Here is a 21,881-nt window from a genome sequence, read left to right as displayed (position 1 = left end):
AACAGGTCTTCTGTGTTGTAAATCAGCTCATGATAATTAAAAGAAGCTACCTTCTCTGGCTGTTGGGCGATCCTAACCAATCTTTCGAATCTCTGTCGGTGTTTGGGTAAGAAAAGTTCATGCCCTGGAGGGTCAGGTTCTCTATGACCTCTTCCTCCTCCCCGTACTTATATTCTTGCCAGATTGGTATTTGTAATTGTAGAACTGAATATTATTTTGATCCTTTTCAGGGCAATGTCCATGTATTGTGGCTCATGTATAGTGATTATTTTATTCTATCAGCAGAAATGTCAAATTTGTTGGTGGCATTTTTATTATTGTTTAATACATATATATATATATTATTTATTTATTTTTTTATCCTCGGTAGTACAGATACTAACCAACTAAGTTTGGTTTATTTGTTTTTAAAGCTCACCCCAAACTACACGAGAGCCATCTATGCTAACTGTCTCTAATTTAAAAGTGATAGATTAATCAACATCACCCACTACCTTCTCTTGGGCTGATCTTTTACCAACGAATAGTAGGAATGACCATCATATTATCACGCTCCACGGCTGTAAAACGAGTATATTTGTTGACAGGGGTTCGAACCCACAATTCTCAGATTGGAAATCGAGCGATCTAACTACCAGGCCATGGCGGGCTTCAACCTGTACTCGGAGAGAAGGGTAGTGATAATATTTCTCTGAATAATCATTTGATCTGTTTTATGTAAAAATTCTTATGACTTTTTTAAATGAACCATAAAAAGACGTCAAATATAGACAAACCATATGTGGAAGCTCATAGGTAGAGTAGGACAGGTGTGAGCGTTTTATCCCAAAATAGTTATCTTTTTTTTCTTCTATCTTTTATTAGCAAACACAGTAAACCTTTTTATCTTTAACATTTTGATATAATTATTGCATTATTCGGCGAACCATGTCATAAAAAGTTTTGATTACGTTTGTTTCTTCTTATGTGGGACTTTTTTATTACACATGTTGTGAGATCTACTATGAAGTGACGTGTTTGAAGGGCACGTATGCGTAACAAAAAGAAATGAGTCTTTCAAAGCAAAGTGGTTCTGCTTAGGAACTATCTCCAAGTTCCTGTCACTTTTCAACCAAGTCTGTGTAATTAGCTACAGTATAATTGAAACAAGTTTAGGGTATCGTTTCATCAACTCTACAGTTCCAACATTACCAACATCAGGTTCCTGTATGCAACAAGAAGCTGTCCTTAACCTTTCGATGGAAACTCGTATTTCCTTACAATTCGTCCCCCAGCGGTATGTCTGTGGACTTACAACGCTAGGAACCAGGTTTCGATACTCATGGCGAAAAGAGCATAGATGACCCATTGTGTAACTTTGTGCTTAATAACATGCTAACAGCTCTTAAAGTTCAATTAAGATTAATCTGTTGCGACTTTGTTTAAAATTCTAATTCTTGATGACATGTTACTTAAGCACCATCTTCGTTAACACGTTCAAACTAAATTGAATTTGACAAATATTCATGTTAAATTAATTCAGTTACTCTGCGCTAGCCGTCCATAATTTAGCAGTGTAAGACTAGAGGGAAGGCAGCTAGTCATCACCACCCACCGCCAACTCTTGAGCTACTCTTTTACCAACGAATAGTGGTGTTGATCGTCACATTATAACGCCCCCACGGCTGAAAGGGCGAGGATGTTTGGTGCGACTGGGATTCGAACCCGCGACCCTTTTATGGGACAGCAGTAAGTCTACAGATTCAGAACGCTAAAATCAGGGGCTCGATTTTCCTCAGTCGACAAGCTCAATGTTGCTTTGCTATAAAAAAAAAGTACAAACACAGATCCCTGACAAACATTATATAAATGTAATGGGTCTATTCAAAATTTAATGAAGATCGTTCGACTTTCTTGTCTTGTAAAATGTATGGATAGTTTAGATTCCTACACCACGTTTTGAAGTGTAATTAATATTCTACAGATTTGTTTGTTATCGAGCCTCAGCTTTAAAGTAGACTGCAGAATAATTTCTCTTGCTAGGAGTACATAAACAAAACTTTGATATTTTCCCAGCTAATTCATTGACAGAGACGGCATATACAAATACTATGTAAACGTTGCTTTCAGTAGAAAACAGATAGATATAGAATAATCAGGATATGGCTTTTGAGTACGTTATTAACGACACAGATAAGAAAGAAAGATCAAATATATTACATTTATTGTAAAGAAAACGACGCAGTACATTACCACTTGTTTAAAGAATCTATGCCATTCTACAAGGCAACTGTTGACCGTAAGCTGTTTGTTTTTGGAATTTCTCGCAAAGCTACTCGAGGCGTATCTGCGTTAGCTGCCTTTAAATTAGCACTACTTAAAGACTTAGAGGGATGGCAACTAGTCAGTCATCACCACCCACAACCATCTCTTGTGCTACTCTTATATGAACGATTGACCATCGCACTGTAACGCCTCCATGGCTGAAAGGGCGAAAATGTTTAGTACGACGGGATTCGAATCCGTGCCTGCCCTCTAGTTGCGAGTAAAGCGCCCTAACCACTTGACCCTATCCGGTCTTCTAAAGGTGAAAGTAATAACATGAAATGTGATTATACATCCTGTTTCTAATATACAGGTTGAACATATTGATGCAGTAATATGTCAAGATGTACCGTAATTTAGTGTTGTTGACATTAAAAGAAACTTTCCAAATTCACGACAGTTTTCTAGTATTCGTTGAAGAAACTTATAATTTTCAATGAAACGTTCCAGGGATGTATTAATACATCACGACCTGATGTATGACATGACAACTAATGTAAATTACTTGGACCCTCCGTGAACTTAGATCGTTTGTTTTTAATTTCATGTAAAGCCACACGAGGACTATTTGCGCTAGCCGTCTATAATTTAGCAGTGTAGAACTAGAGGGAAGGCAGCTATTTATCACCACTCACCGCTAACTCTTGGGCTACTCTTTTACCAACGAATAGTGGGATTTACTGTTACATTATAACACTCCTACGACTGAAAGGGCGGGCATGTTTGGGGTGACGGGCTTTGTGCCCGTGAACTTCAAATTACTACGAGTCGAGCGCCCCTAACCACCAGGCCACACCGGACGAACCGTAAATTGACAGAAGCGAAAAACAGTTAACTCCTCTACATTCGCTGTAAAAAAAAAACACAAACAAATGAACAAAACGAGCTAATAGAAAATACAAACCAACAAAGCTCGTAATAAGCCTTATCAACCAGAAATTATTGAATATCGTTCAGTCTTCGTATGTAAACACTAATCTACGGTAATTAAACTAGCTATTATTATTCATTTTAATGTGTAGACAGACTGATTGACTGTGAAAACAGACCAAGATGCTTTCTCCGCGAAGATATATATTCCCACTTAATGTACTAGAAATTGGTTGGGCTAGTTGTTCGATTTTAAGGCGTGAAAACCAGAAATAAGCTCGAGGGTGACTGGTTAGTGGCCAGACAGACCAGTGCGCTGTGTGTATTAGAGAAGTATTTATCTATTCAAATTTGTTCCAACACTTCAGTGGACCTGGAGAACCGACCTACGGGCAGGCAAGGCGAACTAGTTCAGAGAGTTTAACGTCAGTTGGCACAATGCCAGTTGTAGCGTCTAACCTAGAGGCTGTAGGGGTAGCCACGTGTTTTAGTGAGTGGATGGAGTTTGGAATCAGCTGGTTCGCTTTGTGACGGCTGGAACATTCGTGAGTTTCATTGTTGGCGTAAATAGTGAGAGTTTCGACTACGGAAATCTTTTTAATTAGACTTTTCCATTAGGTGTCAGAATTTGTAACATTAATATTGAGTTTCAAAATTCTGTAACCCTGAATGCGATAAGAAAATGTTTCGGTACGACTACTATCATGTTTCAGCAAGAAACGACATTGTGTAACTTGGTAAGCTTTTACGAATGTGTTTTGTAATTGCTAATTTACTATGTTTATAATACATAAGTAATTATTTTTCTAGTGTACCTTAACCACCCAGAAACGAAAGAAAACAGATTTGGGTGATACGCTTGGAATAAATAGAAATTGGTGGTTATATTGTGAACACCTCTTAGTTTTACAGACTGACGAAGTAAGATTGTATTTGTCATAAGATATTACTATTACCCTTGTATAAATAGTGATTGTTGTATATTAGACGGCCTGAAGAGCTGTGACTTGAGCGGAACGCGTGTTGCCACCAATGGCTATGGAATATATTGAATGCTATTATCATACGATTTTTGAAAATCTGTTCGGGACAAAGTAGAGAATGCAGACTTTAAGAACGTAATATTGATGTCATGTGACAAACGTAATTAGAAGTTTGTAGTATCAAACATATTAACGAACAAACACGGGCCTTTTTGTATATAATTATCTCTGAAGTGGATTCTTAGTGCAAGCGAATGAATTATGAAAACACAACACTACATTTCAGTGTCTGAAAATCTGAATTTGCGGTTGGTTTTGTTTTTTCACGTTTGTTAAGACCATGTTCTAAAAGCATTTTACCAACTTTCCATTTGAAACAATGTCTAACTTACTACAATCGTTTAGGCATTTTTAATTCTACAAGGCAAGCTTTGTTACGAATAAAATACATTGTTGTACAATGGAGCTTTCTGTACAGTTGTATTTTCGCAAGACCTGTTTGTTATATTTTTCAGTTTTCGCTGTAAAATCAGACCTGTAGATAGATATTTATTTTAACAAAAAAAATTATTTTTACATAAATTCCTAATATTGAGAGAAATTTGTTTTTTCTACCAACAAACGTAGCGCTTTACGTGTTTATTAGTTTCACAAACCTGGTATTATTTCGTTCATAGAGGCCGAAGTTGGGTATTCCTCCCCACCGATGAGCAACATGTACCAACCTTCTGGGCTACATGTAATGGAAGTTAACCCATACTTGACTTGTGTGCTATGCGGCGGGTATTTTATAGACGCTACCACGATAACTGAGTGTCTCCATTCATGTAAGTATACACGGATATTTGTTCTTTGTTTTATATATTACACGGTGACAGTTGTAGGGCCTTTTTTATTTTATCAATGATTTATTTATTTATGTTTTAATATTGAATTACACATGTGCGGTTATTTTTTTTGTTCAGCCGCACAAACTGTGGCTGTCCTAATCAGTGTTCCCAAGATGATACTATGAACGTTTGTTAGGTATATTTTTTTTTAGAAGAATAAACTCCAGATACGACGAAAAGTTAGCTTGTAAACAAATCAAAAACACCAAATACGCGGAATCTCTGGGCCTTAAGCCATTTTTTGGGGCTCGTTCATAGTTCGTTTATTTTACGTTTTTCGTTTAAAACTACACATTATTTTTCTTCTCATAGCTGACACTAATTTTGAACCGATTGACAAGAAGGAAGACAGCCAACAGCAGTGATCGCCAACGTTTGGACAGCCCTCATATGACATAATCCTTGGAATTGGCTGCCACATTTATAAGTTAATATGCACGTGGCTCCCAAGTGAGAATCGCGCTTTTGCGGCAGCGGGACGTAAACAAAGAATCCTCGGATTTAATCGTAAATACGAAACCCAATCTGTTATTCGACTCGCCATATCTCGCCGAGTTATACTGGTTTCAGGGAATTCCATACCTGTTCAGTAAACAAATCAAAATAGAACGACATAAATTGTCCATTGCCAACAGTCCACTTACTAGTTTCTACTTTTGTTTAAAAAAATCTTATTAGCTTGTTTGTTTACATTATTTAGTTATGATGAGAGTGTTTTGGGGTATGCTTACATAATAGCGCAGGAAATAACTAATATATGACAATACTACTTAAAGTACCCGTCTGTTGGATGGGTAAGCTAAAAACTTCTTTGTTATAACGGATAAGAAATTGTGCTTCTATTTTTTTTAACATAATAAACATTAAAATTGCAAAACAAATACGTAAAAATACCAATACTAAAAAGAAAGAAATACTGTTTTCAAGAATTATATCAATTTAAAATCAAATGGGGGGGGGGATCCAACCCCCTTCACATTCTCATGTCAGCCTGTGTCATTGTCAAGTTTGGTGTTGATTGAACATTAAAGGACGACACGTACCTAGGAACACTCACGCGTACACACGTTTATATAGACAAATGTATGGTGTTTTTAGCTGGCTTTTACACACAACCCTAAGCCTATAATTGGTGCATAATTTTAAGAATAGGTTAGTAGCAATGTTGCCTCATATTCTTGGAACCATGTGTAAATATTAGCAAAATACAATGACCGACATTGTTTACTTGTTTGATTGTTTTTTGTTTTTTTTTTAAATTTCGCGCAAAGCTACACGAGGGCTATCTGCGCTCGCTGTACTAATAATGACTATATTACCTTGACAACTGTCTTTGCCCAAATACAACGCGCGTCCAATTTTCAAAGATTAATAAATTAAAGAATAGTTTCTAAACATAGAAAATAACTAGCAGTGTATTAAACTTTTTTTTTCTTGGAATGTGTCACTATATTTTTTTGTACGTGCCAATTTCGCGAAATTGATTACCTTTCACTCGTGGTAATAAACTAAACTAATGATTCAGTTTCACAATCGACAGATTTGCTCTCCTGAATCTCTGTGTCATCATTCTTCTCGTTGAATATGGAATATTTTGTGAAATCGGTATTAATACTTCAATGATTTTCGGTGGTAGCATCCAGTAAAATACTTGACAAAATAGAACGTGCGCGAATATAATGCGCAGTCAATTATTTCGGAGTTATTTGGAGAAATAAAAGTATTGTATTGGGTATTATATTTGGACAAATACGGTAATAAAATGACGAGCGGTATTTTAATATCATAATTCGACTTCAGAAATACTAGTTTTGTCGAACGGTCAGCACGCGCGAAAATTCTGATGCTTCCTTTAAAGTCGTCCGGCAGAATCTGGTGTTCGATTCCCCGCAGTGGACGCGGTAGACGACCCAATGAAGTTTTGTTTTGAAATAAATAAACAACAATCAGATTTAACCAAACAAAGGACCATTGTGTTATACTGGAAGGTAAGATGCGGTAGTAACTACTGTAGTACTTTCTATGAACGTTTTAATTGCCAGAATGATTAATTAATAAGTTTCAGAAATGCGTTGTATAATTATCAAGGATTTTTTTATCCCTTCACACCAGTGATCAGTTAGTCTCACGTAGTGTTACCAATGCTTTTAAACTAGTTCTGGGTGCTTTGAAATGTTTTTATGGATCTCAAGACGACTGATATGGGTACTAAAACTTTTATTAAAATAAAGTAGGAACAACGTTTCGACCTTCTTAGGTCATCTTCAGGTTAACAGATGCAAATTCTCTTTGTTAACCTGAAGATGACCTTCGAAGATCGAAATGTTGTTCTCTAATTTATTTTAATAAAAGTTTTTTAAAACCCATACCAGCCGTCTTGAGATGCATTTTTACTTCAAGCGGGTTCCTCGTTATCGCAAGTTAAAATATTTCGATTTGGGATTACAATTGTTCAGTTATTCACAGGAAGTTTAGTTGTATAATATAATTTGATTATTTGCCGTGTTTTTCAATGCGTAATAGTTTTCAAACAAACAGCAAATTAAGATAGTGCTGACATTTAATTACGGAGGTTATTCCCCCTGTTTTTTTATTCAGCCTTTATACCCCCCCCCCCTCCTTAAAATTTCCATTTCTCTCCTCTTGTTTCAGGTGCTCGAGAAAACACTGGCTATTGGGTGGGATGTGAAAACATGACTCCCAAGCACCAAAAACCATCACGCGAGTCCGAAACGTGAACCGTTTTCACCTCGCATTGCGGTGTATTTAAAACGCATTTCCCATACGTAATAAAACGGCTTCTTTGATGAATGCGCTACCTCCCAAATATCGTTCTTCTAAACGTGATTCGTTACCGAAATACAATTTTTTGGTAACAAATGTTGTAAAGTTATTTGGTGTTACGACGAAGGAGAAACTGAAAGGTCTAATAAACAGGTCACTCTGTAGCCGCACGAGTTCCACGTGGTTCAAGACTACACGCAGACGGGCACGTTTTGCGAGAAAAATCAATATTTATTTCGATAAACTTGTTTACGGAAACATTATCCGGCTGTGAAGCGTGGGCCTGCGCCTTTAATTCATTTTCAAGCGGATGATTCAAGGCTCGTGTTTTATAGCACGCGCTCTTTGGACAGGTGGACACTTGCTACCTAAATGATAAACCCAGTTTTTGTGCTAGAAATTCTTAACATGTTTAGCCGCTTTTCTCTCTCCCTTTTAACACACTAACCGCTTGTAAACATCATACTGGGTTTTATTTTACGGTCAAGGGCCCAACTTGTGCGTACAATATGATTTTTTTTCTAAATAAACCTTTTTACCCTCAGAAGAGATGGGTTAAATTAATGAACGTGACATAAAATTTTAAAACAATTAATAGTTAGTATTTTCTTGTGAGTATGAACCAACTGTGGAGATTCGATTATAACTGTATTTTTGAATCTGTAATACTTATAATTTACAATGAAAATAATTACATCTTAATGAAGGTAAGTAAGTCAAATCATAAAGGACTGCATTAAAAACAGCAAATCCAAATCTCTGACTAATTATATAATTGCTGTGCTGTCAGTTAGTGCCTTTCTACCATATTAGGGGCTAACATCAAGCAAGTTTTTATCTTACTTACCCACAAATGCTAGTACCTTATTTCTTCATTTTTTATTCAATTAATTCCTTACTTGGGAGTGAAAGGTGATATGGATGTGGAACGTTGTGGGTCTGAGCGCTTACATTTCGTTTTCTTAACTTCTATTTCTAGTTCTATATCTATTGCTATTCTTATTTCTTATGTGAGACTGGTGGATGGAGGTTAAGACTGATAGACGGTGTATCCCCACCGCAATGTGCGTCCTACTTCATCAGTCACCTCCAAAAGCTAGGGTACATTTTATAATCCCACATTTTAGCTTGTACCCTGGGATCTTTTCACTTGATGCAGTGTTTGTGTTTAATTTGTTTTTGTTTCGGCTTGTTTTTGAATTAAAATAACAAATTATATAATTTACAACGATTATAGATAAAAATATGCATTTAATCCATTCCCTTGAATCGGAGCGTACATGTAATTTGATTGTCCATTGGGCCATTTACAACCGTCTTTTGTCATTCTGTATATATTTCAGTAAGGAAAATTGCACATTTTTAACAACAGGAGACTGACTGCAATACGTTATTGGTAAAACTGTTTGGGTTTTGATGCAGTGGGTGCATCCAGCATAAGAAAGCGCTCAGGTTTGTTAAGTAGCTCCGGAGATTTGTTTTCGCTGGATGTCACTGTTCCTTGTCATTTTATCGAACGCAAGAAAAAAGACTGCTACCGAAGTGAGAGCTTTATGGCAATTATCATTTGTATAAGAAGTGTCAAAGGCGAGATATTCGACTTAAACCAGTTTAATTGATAACGTATGTTACGTATTATAATTTATCTTGGACAAGTCTCCGATTTATTGTTACGATTTCAAATAGCCAGAAAATATAACTTTAATTGAATTGCATGTCAATATGTCAGATTTTATAAAATTTGCTAACAAGATTGATAGACACAATTTTCTTTATTAACACAAGTATATTTTAATATATAAACAACAATACGGTTTATAAGGGTTATTAAAGATAATGATTTATATGCAAAAGTTGTACAAAGTTAAAAACAATACTGAGATTTCAGTTTGGGAATACTTTGTCGATGGTTCACGACGCGCAAATTACATTTGTGTTGAAACAGATATACTTCACTTTACGAGAATGCTAGCTACTTCTATTTTCATACTTGAGTTTTTTTCCCGACGAAAATATCTAATGTTTGAAGTTAAACGGTTTGTGATGTTCGAAATCTGTAAATGCTCGTGGTCCAATTCTGTATTTTTCCGATTAATAAGCATTAATCACAATTATAACTTCCTAGTATTATAGTATGCTGATTGTAACTGACCAAGAATATTTTCTTACTGTCTCTTGCGCGTAGATGTATAATCTTTGGGTGAAGTTTCAGAAAGTTCAGTTGGCCCAACAATATTCGAAGGTACGCTATTGTTGATTCTTACTCTCGAGAATCTTCTTCATATTTAGTGGACAAGCGGGACATGCGCAAAACACATGTAATAATATACATTACATACATTTCTAAATATGTATTAAACTGAAAAAAAAACGCGTAGCTATTAGAATAATATTAAATCCGTTACAGGTACAATAAGATCATGCATGTGTATAATACTGATATGCAGATATGATGTATATCTATCTATCTAATATACATATTATAATTTTTAAACCAAAACAATTACAATTAAACAACATACGTTGCATTTTTAAAAATATCCGAGGGTACAAGCTACAACGTGGGATTATGAAATGTATCCTAGGTTTTCGAGGTAACTGCGGAAGTAGAACCTACATTGCGGTGAGGATACACCGTCTATCAGTTAGTTACATTTGCAGCTGAATTGTAGTTTCAATGTAATATGTCACTAGTTAAGGCTATTATACTTAACTTCATAAAGATTGAACAATGCAATGAAAGGCGCGACATAATCGGTGACCATTCACATACATTGAATACATTTTAGAGAAATCAAATAAATACATTTAAATGAAAGTAAATAAGTACAGAAACTCGCGTGAAAGGATTGCATTAGAAACGGCAAATCCAAACCTTTGATTAATTATATCATAACCATACATTTTTAAAATTAAACAAAACACGCTGCATTTTTAACAAAAAGAGCCTAGGGTACAAGCTACAACTTAGGATTATAAAATGTATCCTAGGATTTGGAGGTGACTGAAGAAGTAGGATCTACATTGCGGTGAGGACATATACACTGTCTATCATATACATATATATGTGTTTGTTTGTAATGAAGCACAAAGTTACACAATGCGTCCCCCAGTGGCATTGGTATTTCTTCAAGCCCGTTCCCTTGGCTGTGGTTTCGGTGTCTGCGGACTTGTACCACAAGAAACTGGGTTTCGATACACATGGTGGGCAGAGCACAGACAGCTCTTCCTGTAGCACTCTCCTTAATACAAAACGAGAGCTACATAATGGGTTATCTGTACTCTGTCCACCTCAGGCATCGAAACCCGTTTTCTAATGTCGTAAGTCTACAGACACGTCACCGAAGAACAACGGATACATATATTCAAACACGTTCTCCTTGTTGATTTTTTCATGTTCATGGTTCTGTCTTCGAAATATTTCTTTCAGTCAGTCGACGGAGTCCCGTTTGTTTCATGAAATTCCTTCCCAAAAAAGAAACGTTTTTGTTTTTATTAGGTATTTTTCATATTGATCGCTCAGCACACATGAAGACTGACGGATCGATATTCACTTGGATATATAACCTTTTAGAAAGGTTAAATTTTTTTTTTTTCAATACAAGATACCCAGTTTGATACAAGTGTATATACATGTTTTCCGCGGTTATTAGTTTAGGAGATAGTGTGTGTTGTTTGAATTTCGCACAAAGCTACACGAGGGCTATCTGCGCTCGCCGTCCCTAATTTAGTTGTGTAAGAATAGAGGGAAGGCAGCTAGTCGTCACCACCCACCGCCAATTCATGGGCTGCTCTTTTACCAACGAATAGTGAGATTGACCGTCACATTATAACGTCCCCACGACTGAAAGAGCGAGCATGTTTGGTGTGACGGGGATTCGTACCCTCGACTCTCAGATTAGGAGTCAAACGATTTAATACATAAAAGCAGAATAAGACTAAAATAAGAGTAACAATGGCCCAATAATTTTATAATTGGGTGGGTTCATTAATATTTAAACGGCGCCCGGCATGGCAAAGCGTGCGACTCGTAATCCAAGGGTCGCGGGTTCGAATCCCTGTCGCACCAAACATGTTTGCCATTTCATCCGTGGGGGCGTTATTACGTGTGGTCAATCCCACCATTCGTTGGTAAAAGAGTAGCCCAAGAGTTGGCGGTAGGTGGTGATGACTATCTGCCTTCCCTCTTGTCTTACACTGCTAAATTAGGGACGACTAGCACAGATAGCCCTCAAGTTGCTTTGTGCGAAAAACAACAAAAAAAAAACATTTAAACGATACAAAAGTTTACTACAAATGGGACGTTCAAATAAATTGAGATTCGTGTCTTTCATAAAACAAAAACATAAGTTATTTTGTTTATGAATTTAAGATGATATTAGCAAAAAAAACATTATTTTAACTAATTTATAAATTGAGCATTTTTATGGTATTCCTAAAATCCATAAATCGCAGGAGATTAATAGATTATTGTTCGAAAAGACACAAAAACAAAAAGCGTGCAGTCGTATTGGAAAACCTGCCAATATTGGAGGAAGACCTATTGTAGGAGGAAATAAAAATTGATTGACCTTTTAGATATATTGTTAAAATATTTTTATCTCGCATTCTATGCCTTATTTGAGGTGATTTTGAATTTGTAGAAACATCACCAAGAAAATTAGATCGTAGGTTGTGTTTGTTTATAAGTGGTGGCCTGTATCCAAGTGTTGGACGTGACCACGGGCATAAAGCTTTCGAAAGTTTTCTATATAACTATGAGGATTTAATAAAAGTTTTTTTTATCATAAAAAGTTAAGAAGAAAAGTGATATTACAGAATTTTCTTATATATAATATATATTGTGCATTGTTGATCCAGGAGAGAAACAATCATAACACTATGTAACAAACTTTTTACTTTTTCTTGTTCCTGGACAGAAAGTGTTATTTCCCAATTGCTTATACCTAAAGTAAATGGAAATGACCTATTTTTCTCTTCAAACTTTACTTTTGTGACCTGGGAGCGTATAACGAAACGTGATTGGAGACTGTATTTGGGGGCTGATACGTAAAAGTGATTTTACATTATGGTGGTAAATCTCGAAAAACTACTCACTTCTAAACGTTTTTGTTCATTTTTGTGTAACTTTAGTATAAATACATGTAAATCTTGATTCATATGTTATTTTATTCAGACTTTATGTAAATAAAAATGCAAATTTGCTAGTTTTAACATAGAAAATAGGTTAATTTCTAAATTTCATTATTCAGTTCACAAAAGCAAAGTTTGAAGGGAATAATGGCCATTTTCTGTACTGTTACAACATAAGTAATTAAGAAATTAGCACATAGTATCCAGGAACAAAATGTGCGTTACGTAGTGTAATAGTTACCAAACCACTAAGCAATGTACCCAATACTTTGAGAAAATCACTGAAAGAAAGGTACAGTCAGTTGCGGTATTTAAAGCTGACTGATCACATGGTGTACTGTTGTACTCTACATTCTCGGCGATGCTCGAGGAAACCGGCGTCGTCATTGTCGAACTCTCGCATATTTTGATTTGTAAGTAGCACGTGTGTTGAAATTTTAACAATCCTACGAAAAGTGGGGCCTAATAGGCCCCAGAGCAACTTGAAAGGTTATTAATATTAGGCTAATAATTTTGTATTTAAATGAAATTGCCATTTAAATCCATTAATGAATGGATTAACGAGATTCCCACTGTCCCTATCTACTATCTAGCGAAACTACAGCCAGGGGAACGGGCTTGGAGAAATCAGGACTAGAAACGTCTTTTCGCAGGAGTGTTAATAACGTTTTCTAGACGGCGCTGTTGTAGGACACGTGTAATGTTCGGTTCACTCACGTGCCAGTCAATCTATCATTGACTTCAGTGCACAGGAAGCATTTCGAGTAAGTTATGTAAGACTCCAATGAAAATATTCGTTTAAAAAAAATCTGTAAAATTCTTTTCACGAATATAAAAAAACTATTCTATCTACCAAAAGAAAAGAAAATCTCAAGCGTTTTTTTTTTTTTCTTTCAGATTTTAATTCTTCGCTTGGCATCTTACCGATCGGTACAAACATTTGGATAAATACAGAATATTCTATGAAGTAATTTCTAGGTTTAAACTCTTACCCAAAATCATCAAACATACTGAAAGCAAACACGATCATCCACTGTCGTGTACTTTGGTTTTAATATATTTTGTTCATGCATTGCTTGGCATATACACTGCTGGCCAAAATCTTAAGGCCAATGAACAAAAAGAAAAAGTATGCATTTTGCGTTGTTAGATTCAACCACTTAAATATTTGAGTAGAGCTTCGAAAGATTAAAATAAGAAAAGGGAAATAAAAATAAACTTTTTTAGCATTTAATAGGGAAAATGTGAACACTGTGAAATTAGCCTAAATACTAGCTGGTCGAAGTTTAAGACCATACCAAAAAGAAGTCCAAAACAGGGTAGGAAATGCCCAACAAGAGGTCTCAGTAGAGAGTTGCACGGCCGTTATTGCGAATAACTTTAAAAATTCGCTTTGGCATGGTCGATATAAGTGTTTGCAGAAGGCTGGCTGGAATGTTATTCCAAGTGGTGAAGATGGCTTCACGAAGATCATGCACTGTTTGGAATTGACGTCCATTTCTATAGATTTCCCTTGCCATCCACCCCCAAACATTTTCATTGGGGTTCAGTTCGGGCGAACACGCTGGATGGTCCAAAAGAATCGCATTATTCGCCATGAAAAAGTCTTTTGTCATGCGGACATTGTGGATTACAGCGTTGTCCTGCTGAAAGATCCAGTAATTTCCGCACAAGCGAGCGCCTTCAGTCAATAAGGATGCTCTCTCCAACATGCCAATGTAGCCAGCTGCTGTTTGACGCCCCTGTATAACCTGAAGCTCCATTGTTCCATGGAAGGAGAAAGCACTCCAGATTATGATGGAACTTCCTCCACTGTGTCGTGAAGAAAATGTCTCCGGTGGGATATCCTTATCGTGCCAGTAACGTTGGAAGCCATCTGGACCATCCAGGTTAAATGTTTTCTCATCACAGAACAAAACCATCCATTTTTCTACGTCCCATATTTGGTGTTTGTCAGCAAAGTTTAACCGAGCTGTTTCGTAGTGTGGAAGGAGGCGTGGCCTTTGAAGACGTTTACGGTTTTTAAAGCCTTTCTCTTGTAGATGTCATCTTATTGTTCTTGAGCTGCATTCTGCGTCCGTAAGGGCTAATCTCGTTCGACGAACGGCTAGTGTGTTGCCGGACATCCCGTCGAATCATCCTGCTCAACGCCAGCGAAATTTTCTTGGGCCGACCACTTGGAATTCTCGTTCCGTATCCCTCAGGGTCTTTTAAGGAATTTGCAACAGCAGTTTTACTACGTTCAATCTCACCAGCGATGACACGTTGAGAGAGACTTTGTTTTTGCAGCTTGACAATGACAATCCTGCCACGTTCAAACTATGTCAACTTTTTAGCCTTTGCCATGTTTTTACCCAACGTTACACAGGAGATGTCAGTGGGAGATGCTGACAACGCTAATGCTTGAACACAAATGACTAAATTTCGTTACGTGTTTACCGATTAACGCTTCGTTTCAGTATGGTCTTAAACTTTTGACCAGCTAGTATTTAGGCTAATTTCATAGTGTTCACATTTTCCCTATCAAATGCTAAAAAAGTTTTTTATTTTTATTTTCCTTTTCTTATTTTCATCTTTCGAAGCTCAACTCAAACAAGTGGTTGAGTGTAACAACGCAAAGTGAATACTTTTTCTTTTTGTTCATTGGCCTTAAGATTTTGGCCATCAGTGTATATCACCCGAACCTTTGTAAATAAATAAATTTTAAAATTATATCGTGGCAAATGTAAAAATGTAAGGTGGTTGTACAATAATCATGTAAAATGAGTGGGAATTTGAAAGCTGTATACTTTTCTAAACTACTCACTGTTAGTGGGTGGGTGGGTGGGTCGGAGAGTTGACGATTCTTCCTTGTCAATCATGCTTGTCGTAATAACAAGTAGGTGTATGTAAGTGTGTGATCCTAATCAAACGTTGGTTAACTATATAACTCAAACGTATTATTCGTGGTAAAGATCGTGTTAGTGCATAAATTGTATTTGTGGTAAACCTTAGTGTCTCATCCTCCGGGAACAGTTGACGGATTTTGGTAAACCTTAGTGTCTCATCGTCCGGGAATAGTTGACGGGTTTTGGTAAACCGTAGTGTCTCATCGTCCGGGAACAGCTGACGGGTTTTGGTAAACCTTAGTGTCTCATCGTCCGGGAATAGTTGACGGGTTTTGGTAAACCGTAGTGTCTCATCGTCCGGGAACAGCTGACGGGTTTTGGTAAACCTTAGTGTCTCATCGTCCGGGAACATCTGACGGGTTTTGGTAAACCTTAGTGTCTCATCGTCCGGGAACAGCTGAAGGGTTTTGGTAAACCTTAGTGTCTCATCGTCCGGGAACAGCTGACGGGTTTTGGTAAACCTTAGTGTCTCATCGTCCGGGAACAGCTGACGGGTTTTGGTAAACCTTTGTGTCTCATCGTCCGAACCGGTTAACGTGTTCGATCTGATGCCGAACGAAAGGCGCGCTCGACTTGCAGGCAAAACAATTATTATGTGAAATTTTATTTTTATAACAAATTTCTTTTGAAATCTGCAGTGGATAAATTAATAAAAATGTGAAGAAAATGAAATGTTGCTGCAGCCTAACGTAATTTTTATCACTAGCATATTAGGTCCATTGATTCTGTGAGTGTGTGTGTTTTCTTATAGCAAAGCTACATGGGGTTATCTTCTGAGTCCATCGTGGAGAATCGAACCCCCATTTTTTAATTTTTATCGCGAACAAATTAGGTCCATAATTATATGTTTCAACGGTATTGAAACCTTAACACTATAGATCAGAACTAATATGCAACACATAAATTGACAAATTACTGACAAGAAGTCAACATGTTGTGATTAATTTACATTTGAATTAAAACGTGGCAGGTATGTGTTGTGTGTGTGAAAACCGGATTCCACCTGCTAATGTATATGTAATGCTTCCGCAGTTCATAAATGAAGGCAGCCACATTCCTGTTTCACATTCTGACCGGATATGATCCAGTGTTGGGCATGCCGGGAGTGTGAATCCGAGGGGTGAGGTCTAGGTTCTTGTCCCATTGCTAAGGAAACGCAGTTCATTTTAAGGGACCGTAACAAGGGTTACAGTGTAACGGTCGAAGCACCGCTATTCGTCATATACGAAGGGCATGGGAGTTTGCGGTAGGTGCTATTGAATAAGTGCTTTACTGTAATCCATCAGTTCGAAATTAGGGACAGCTCTGTGTAGATATTTCTTTTATGTAGCTTTCGCAGGCATTTTGAAATAAATAGTTGATATTAATTTTCGAATGAATGTTACGTTAATTCAAATAAAGCACTCGTATCTGATCCAAAAAATAATGTGGAAAAAACAAAGCAACAAACAAAAACGTATTCAAAAGCTCCGAAAATCAATATATGCACAAGTCTGTTAGGTAAGCATTATCTCTGGTCTTCAGGGCCAGCGTAGCCTAACTGGCGTCGTTCTCACGAGGGAGATCCCGGGAATCTGTCGAGCTGAGCAGCCTGTTGTTCACGTTGGGCCTTTTGCTTTTTCCCACGTGTGAGCTACTTTAGAAAATATCTGGTGCTTCCAGTTATGTAAGTACTGGAAATGTTTTTCGAACATTTTGTATTTCGCAGTGCCAGTTGCTTCGCTCACAGGAGTTAATTACGTATTATACGTGTTGATGTGTTGTGAGCTGATTCTACTCTCCACCGTATTCCTATGGCAATGCAGGATTAGGGAAATAAGCAGTAATGATACCACTTGTTTAACCTTTTAATTCTGGCTGTTCTGCCGATCCTATATGAGTATAGGTTTACTGTAGTGAACAACAGATAATACACTATAAATATATACGCCACAACTGTAAGTCGGTCGCCTTATCTTGTTCTTTCGATATGCTATCCTTTGCCCACGGTTACAGATGAAAGGTGGAACTCTCTGAAGTGGACATAACTTTGTGAGCGGTGGCAAACAGAACGATAGATTTGGTTACATATTTATCTTTAGCATAATTATACAGGTATTTTCGAGTGTCACAAGAATGGTAGGCCCGGCATGGCCAGGGGGTTTAAGGCACTCGACTCATAATCCGAGGATTGCGGGTTTGAATTCCCGTCACACCAAACATGCTCGCCCATTAAGTCGTGGGGGAGTTATAACGTGACGGTCAATCCCATTATTCGTTGGTGAAAGATTAGCCCAAAAGTTGGCGGTGGGTGATGATGACTAGCTGCTTTCCCTTGCGCGAAATTCAAAACCAAACTAAGCAAGAATGGTTATGAGATAAGAGTTTCCCTATAATGTAAAAAAGTAAGTTTCGATTACCACAAACGTTTTAAAAGTATCATAAGGTACTAAATTGTATATCAAAGAATATGAAAATAACTGGAGTTCTTAATGTCATGGTGAGTAATAAGAGTGTTTTTCTTAAATTGTCTGACAAGCATCTCTGAATGTAATAAGTGTTCCTGACACTTCACTCTGTCAATAAAAGTTTGTTAAATGTACTTAACATTTATTTTGTTAATGAACAACAAAATCATTCTCCCTGCTTTTAATTAACGAGGTATACCTGACAGTAGTATATCGCTGTGCTTTGGTATGTAAGTTTTATTTAATCTGTATACGATAGCAGTAAATATTGATGACATTCTGGTTGATTTTCAGTCTGCAAGACCTGCATCGTGCGATATCTGAAGTCCAGTAAGTTCTGCCCCATATGTGATGTACAAGTCCACAAGACACGCCCTCTGGTGAACATCAGGTAACTACATGAGCGTAATCAGGTTAGATAGATAAACTAATTGCCTTACACATAACGTAGATAGCTGCTTACTATTAAAATTTTAATAGAATACCACGCGTGTGATACTAAACCTTGCATCAGCCAATCTGATATTCACATATTATTGTATGGGTTTGTGTAAGATTTCAAATGAAACTAACTCTCTTTGGATATGCTTTTATTATAATAAGAAATTGAGTTGATAACTTTTGTGCTTTCGAAGAATATACCTTCTCACTTCCCAGTTCAATCTCGAAAATGCGTGGGTCAATCTTCCGAATGCGATCGGGTTTCTGTTGTTGTTACGTAACACATTCATATGCTCCTCAAAGGTTTAACACATGTATGCTATCCTTAAGCGCATGATCGGTAGTGACGTTTCTCCTATGTGTACATCCATCATTTCCGTTTTATGTCTATGACTATTTTGTACTGGCTTCAAACTCAAATGTAGTAGGTGTAAAGACACATTACAAAATAATTTTTATTAAATACATTGAATGCAAGTATTTTGATATATTCAGTTATGCACAATTATAGTTTGTTTTTGTAAGTGAAGTGTTATTAAAATTTTAGTAAATTAGTTTTTACGTGATTTGAGTTATCAGTTCTATAATACAGGTAATGTAAACATAATTTTTTTTTCTCTCTGTTATTTTGTGCTGTAAATGTTCGCGGTCTGATATTGTTAAATATGAAATTGAAAGTTGTGTTGATTATGAAATAAATGCCTATAGACGAAGAAAGAATAAAACTCATTAACAGCATGCACGTTGTTAATATCTGTTGATAAATTATCGTTTGAATAGTGAGCATATCCAAATATTCTGTAACGAAACTTGTGATTTGTTGATTTAAAGTTTTTTGCTTTTTTACACTGCTTTATACAGGGCTGACAAGACTCTTCAAGATATTGTCTACAAACTGGTTCCCGGGCTTTTTCGAAGTAAGTTACCCACTGCGTGACTCTGTATGTGCCTGTTGTAAGTGTTATGTCTCCCAATTTAACCTGTCGTATTTTAGTGTTTGCCCGTTTCGAAATATAATATGCCTAGTAGTAGAAATAATCCGCTAATTATTTTTTTTCACAATTTCAACGTAAGAATCAATATACAATAATAAATTCAAAATCTCTGGACTTATTTACTCGAGTTAACTTGTATAATTGGATAATGGATCTTAAGATTCACTGTTCGTGTACCACTGCTGCAAAAAATTGCCTTCCGCCCTTTGGAAACATGAGTGCTACAAAAGTGATGATCGAACCCTACTATTAATTCAAACAACAAAAGTACTAAAATGACGTAAATATCACGTCTATTCTACTTTAGATCAAAGTCTATATATTATTTAAACTCCTCCATAATATAAGGCCAAGTATTTGTGTTTCGCTTTCCTAAGCAGTACTGATGGGTCTAACTACAGGAGGGTAGCGAATCAGAGAATCATTTCATTTCTTCACTGAAATTGTAAGTTTTATGGAACAGGTAAAGAATAATTCTCGCTCGCATCAGGCAATTTGTTAATTAGCCTATACCACTGACAAATATGTTTTATACTCTTGTTCTCAGACCGCAAATCAAACTGGTTTTGACATGGAGTAGCATTGAGTTAATTGCTACGACATAACAACGTTGAAACGAAACAACGCGTATGTTAAGAATTTTATGTTTCCCATACGCCCACGAGTACACTTTGGACTATTTGTAAGTGTAGGAGCTAGAAAATGAATGTGAAATTGCAGCAAACACACATAACGAAAAGGTTAAAATTACTGTTCAGGGAAATCAGACTTCTGGTGAACCACGTGACTTGTTGCTTTCTTTATTTGTGCTAATAAGTTACAGTAAGCTATTAATTTTTGTTAAATAAATGAAGGTGTACTATAATAAAACAAATTTATAGCCGTTAATTCCGATATGGTGGATTTAAAACAATAGAACTGAGATCGTGTTATACTTGTGAAGTAGCGAAATATTTTATAAACACTAAATATCTTGTATTTTACTTTTTATTCTGACGAAATGAAATCGTAATGTTCGTCCGTTTAAGACCAGTTGACGTAGCCATTCTATTTTACTGAGAAAGTCATAATACCAGGCTTTACAGGAATAAGTGTGTGTGTGTTATCTTAGAACAAAGCCACATCGGGCTATCTGCTGAGCCCACCGAAGGGACTCGAACCCCGAATTTTAGCGTTGTAAATCCGGAGACATACCGCTGTACTAACAGGTGGGCACAGGAATAAGTAGAAAGTGCTGTATTTTTACTTTTGGAATCGGCATCTCGAAGGCTCAGTGGTACGTCTGAGGGTTTATCAAACAAGTAAACTAAGTTTCGTTACCCACGGTAAGCACAGAACAGATAGCCAATTGTGTAGCTTTGCATTAACAACAACAACGACAAAAAAAGTAAATGTTTATAACATTATGATATCGTACTTACAATATTAAGTTGTAGCTATTGTGTTTTAGTGATGATGGTGTAATTTTCATTCATACAGTATTAAGTAACGTGGACTTTTTATTTTACAGATGAAATGAAACGACGTAGAGAATTCTATTCTGCTCATCCTAAAGAAGGTACATGTTTTAGTTGTATATACTTATAAAAATAGGTTACTTTGCTTACTGATTCCTGGGCGGGCGAGACCTAGTGGAGAGCACGTACGAACTGTCAATTCAAGGGTTCGCGGTTCACGTCTCGTTGTCGGAAAAATCTTTCAGCACATGAGGGACGTGAGTGGCTTAAAAGAGTAGTGGTCATTCCTATTATTTGACCACCCAAGAGGGGGGTATAGGTGGGTACCGTTGACTAGCTGCTTTGCTTCTAATCTGTCAGTTCAAAATTGTCGATGCCTATGCGCACATAAAACTGCGCGAAAATTAAAAAAAAAGAAAAGAAAACGTGTTTTGCGAACGTCTCCTTTTGTATTATTTCAAACGTTTTCCTTTCGTAAGAGACATTTGCTGTGTCTTCGATCTAAAACGTCGCAGCTGTGACTGTTAAATATTTTATTATTCAAGTATTTTAAGTTTCGTTAAGAACGTTGTTTCGGTTTCCCAACTATCGTTATCGGGTTGAAACCATTCAAAATAATTCCGTAACTTCGTCGTTTCTATAATTTTAGGTAACAATATTCTAACAAACAGGTTACAAACACGTAATTT

General features: G+C 36.6%; 1 protein-coding gene across 4 annotated transcripts in view; it reads left to right on the top strand.

The window, feature by feature from the left end:
- LOC143246546 (polycomb complex protein BMI-1-like) overlaps positions 1-21,881 on the top strand; it is a 79,641-nt gene that overhangs the window by 26,744 nt on the left and 31,016 nt on the right. For 3 of the 4 annotated variants that reach the window (XM_076493436.1, XM_076493440.1, XM_076493439.1), the window contains exons 2-5: positions 4,835-4,984; positions 18,594-18,690; positions 19,602-19,657; positions 21,246-21,293. In XM_076493436.1, coding sequence (XP_076349551.1) covers positions 4,835-4,984; positions 18,594-18,690; positions 19,602-19,657; positions 21,246-21,293 — 351 coding nt within the window. Of the gene's footprint in view, positions 1-3,458; positions 3,912-4,834; positions 4,985-18,593; positions 18,691-19,601; positions 19,658-21,245; positions 21,294-21,881 lie in introns of those variants that run through there. The other variant, XM_076493437.1, reaches the window with a different exon arrangement.

Source organism: Tachypleus tridentatus, chromosome 3 (assembly GCF_004210375.1).
Source record: "Tachypleus tridentatus isolate NWPU-2018 chromosome 3, ASM421037v1, whole genome shotgun sequence".
NCBI classification, from domain to species: Eukaryota; Metazoa; Arthropoda; class Merostomata; order Xiphosura; family Limulidae; genus Tachypleus; species Tachypleus tridentatus.
Note: the sequence above shows the minus strand (reverse complement) of the source record. Positions and strands in the feature narration are given on the sequence as shown.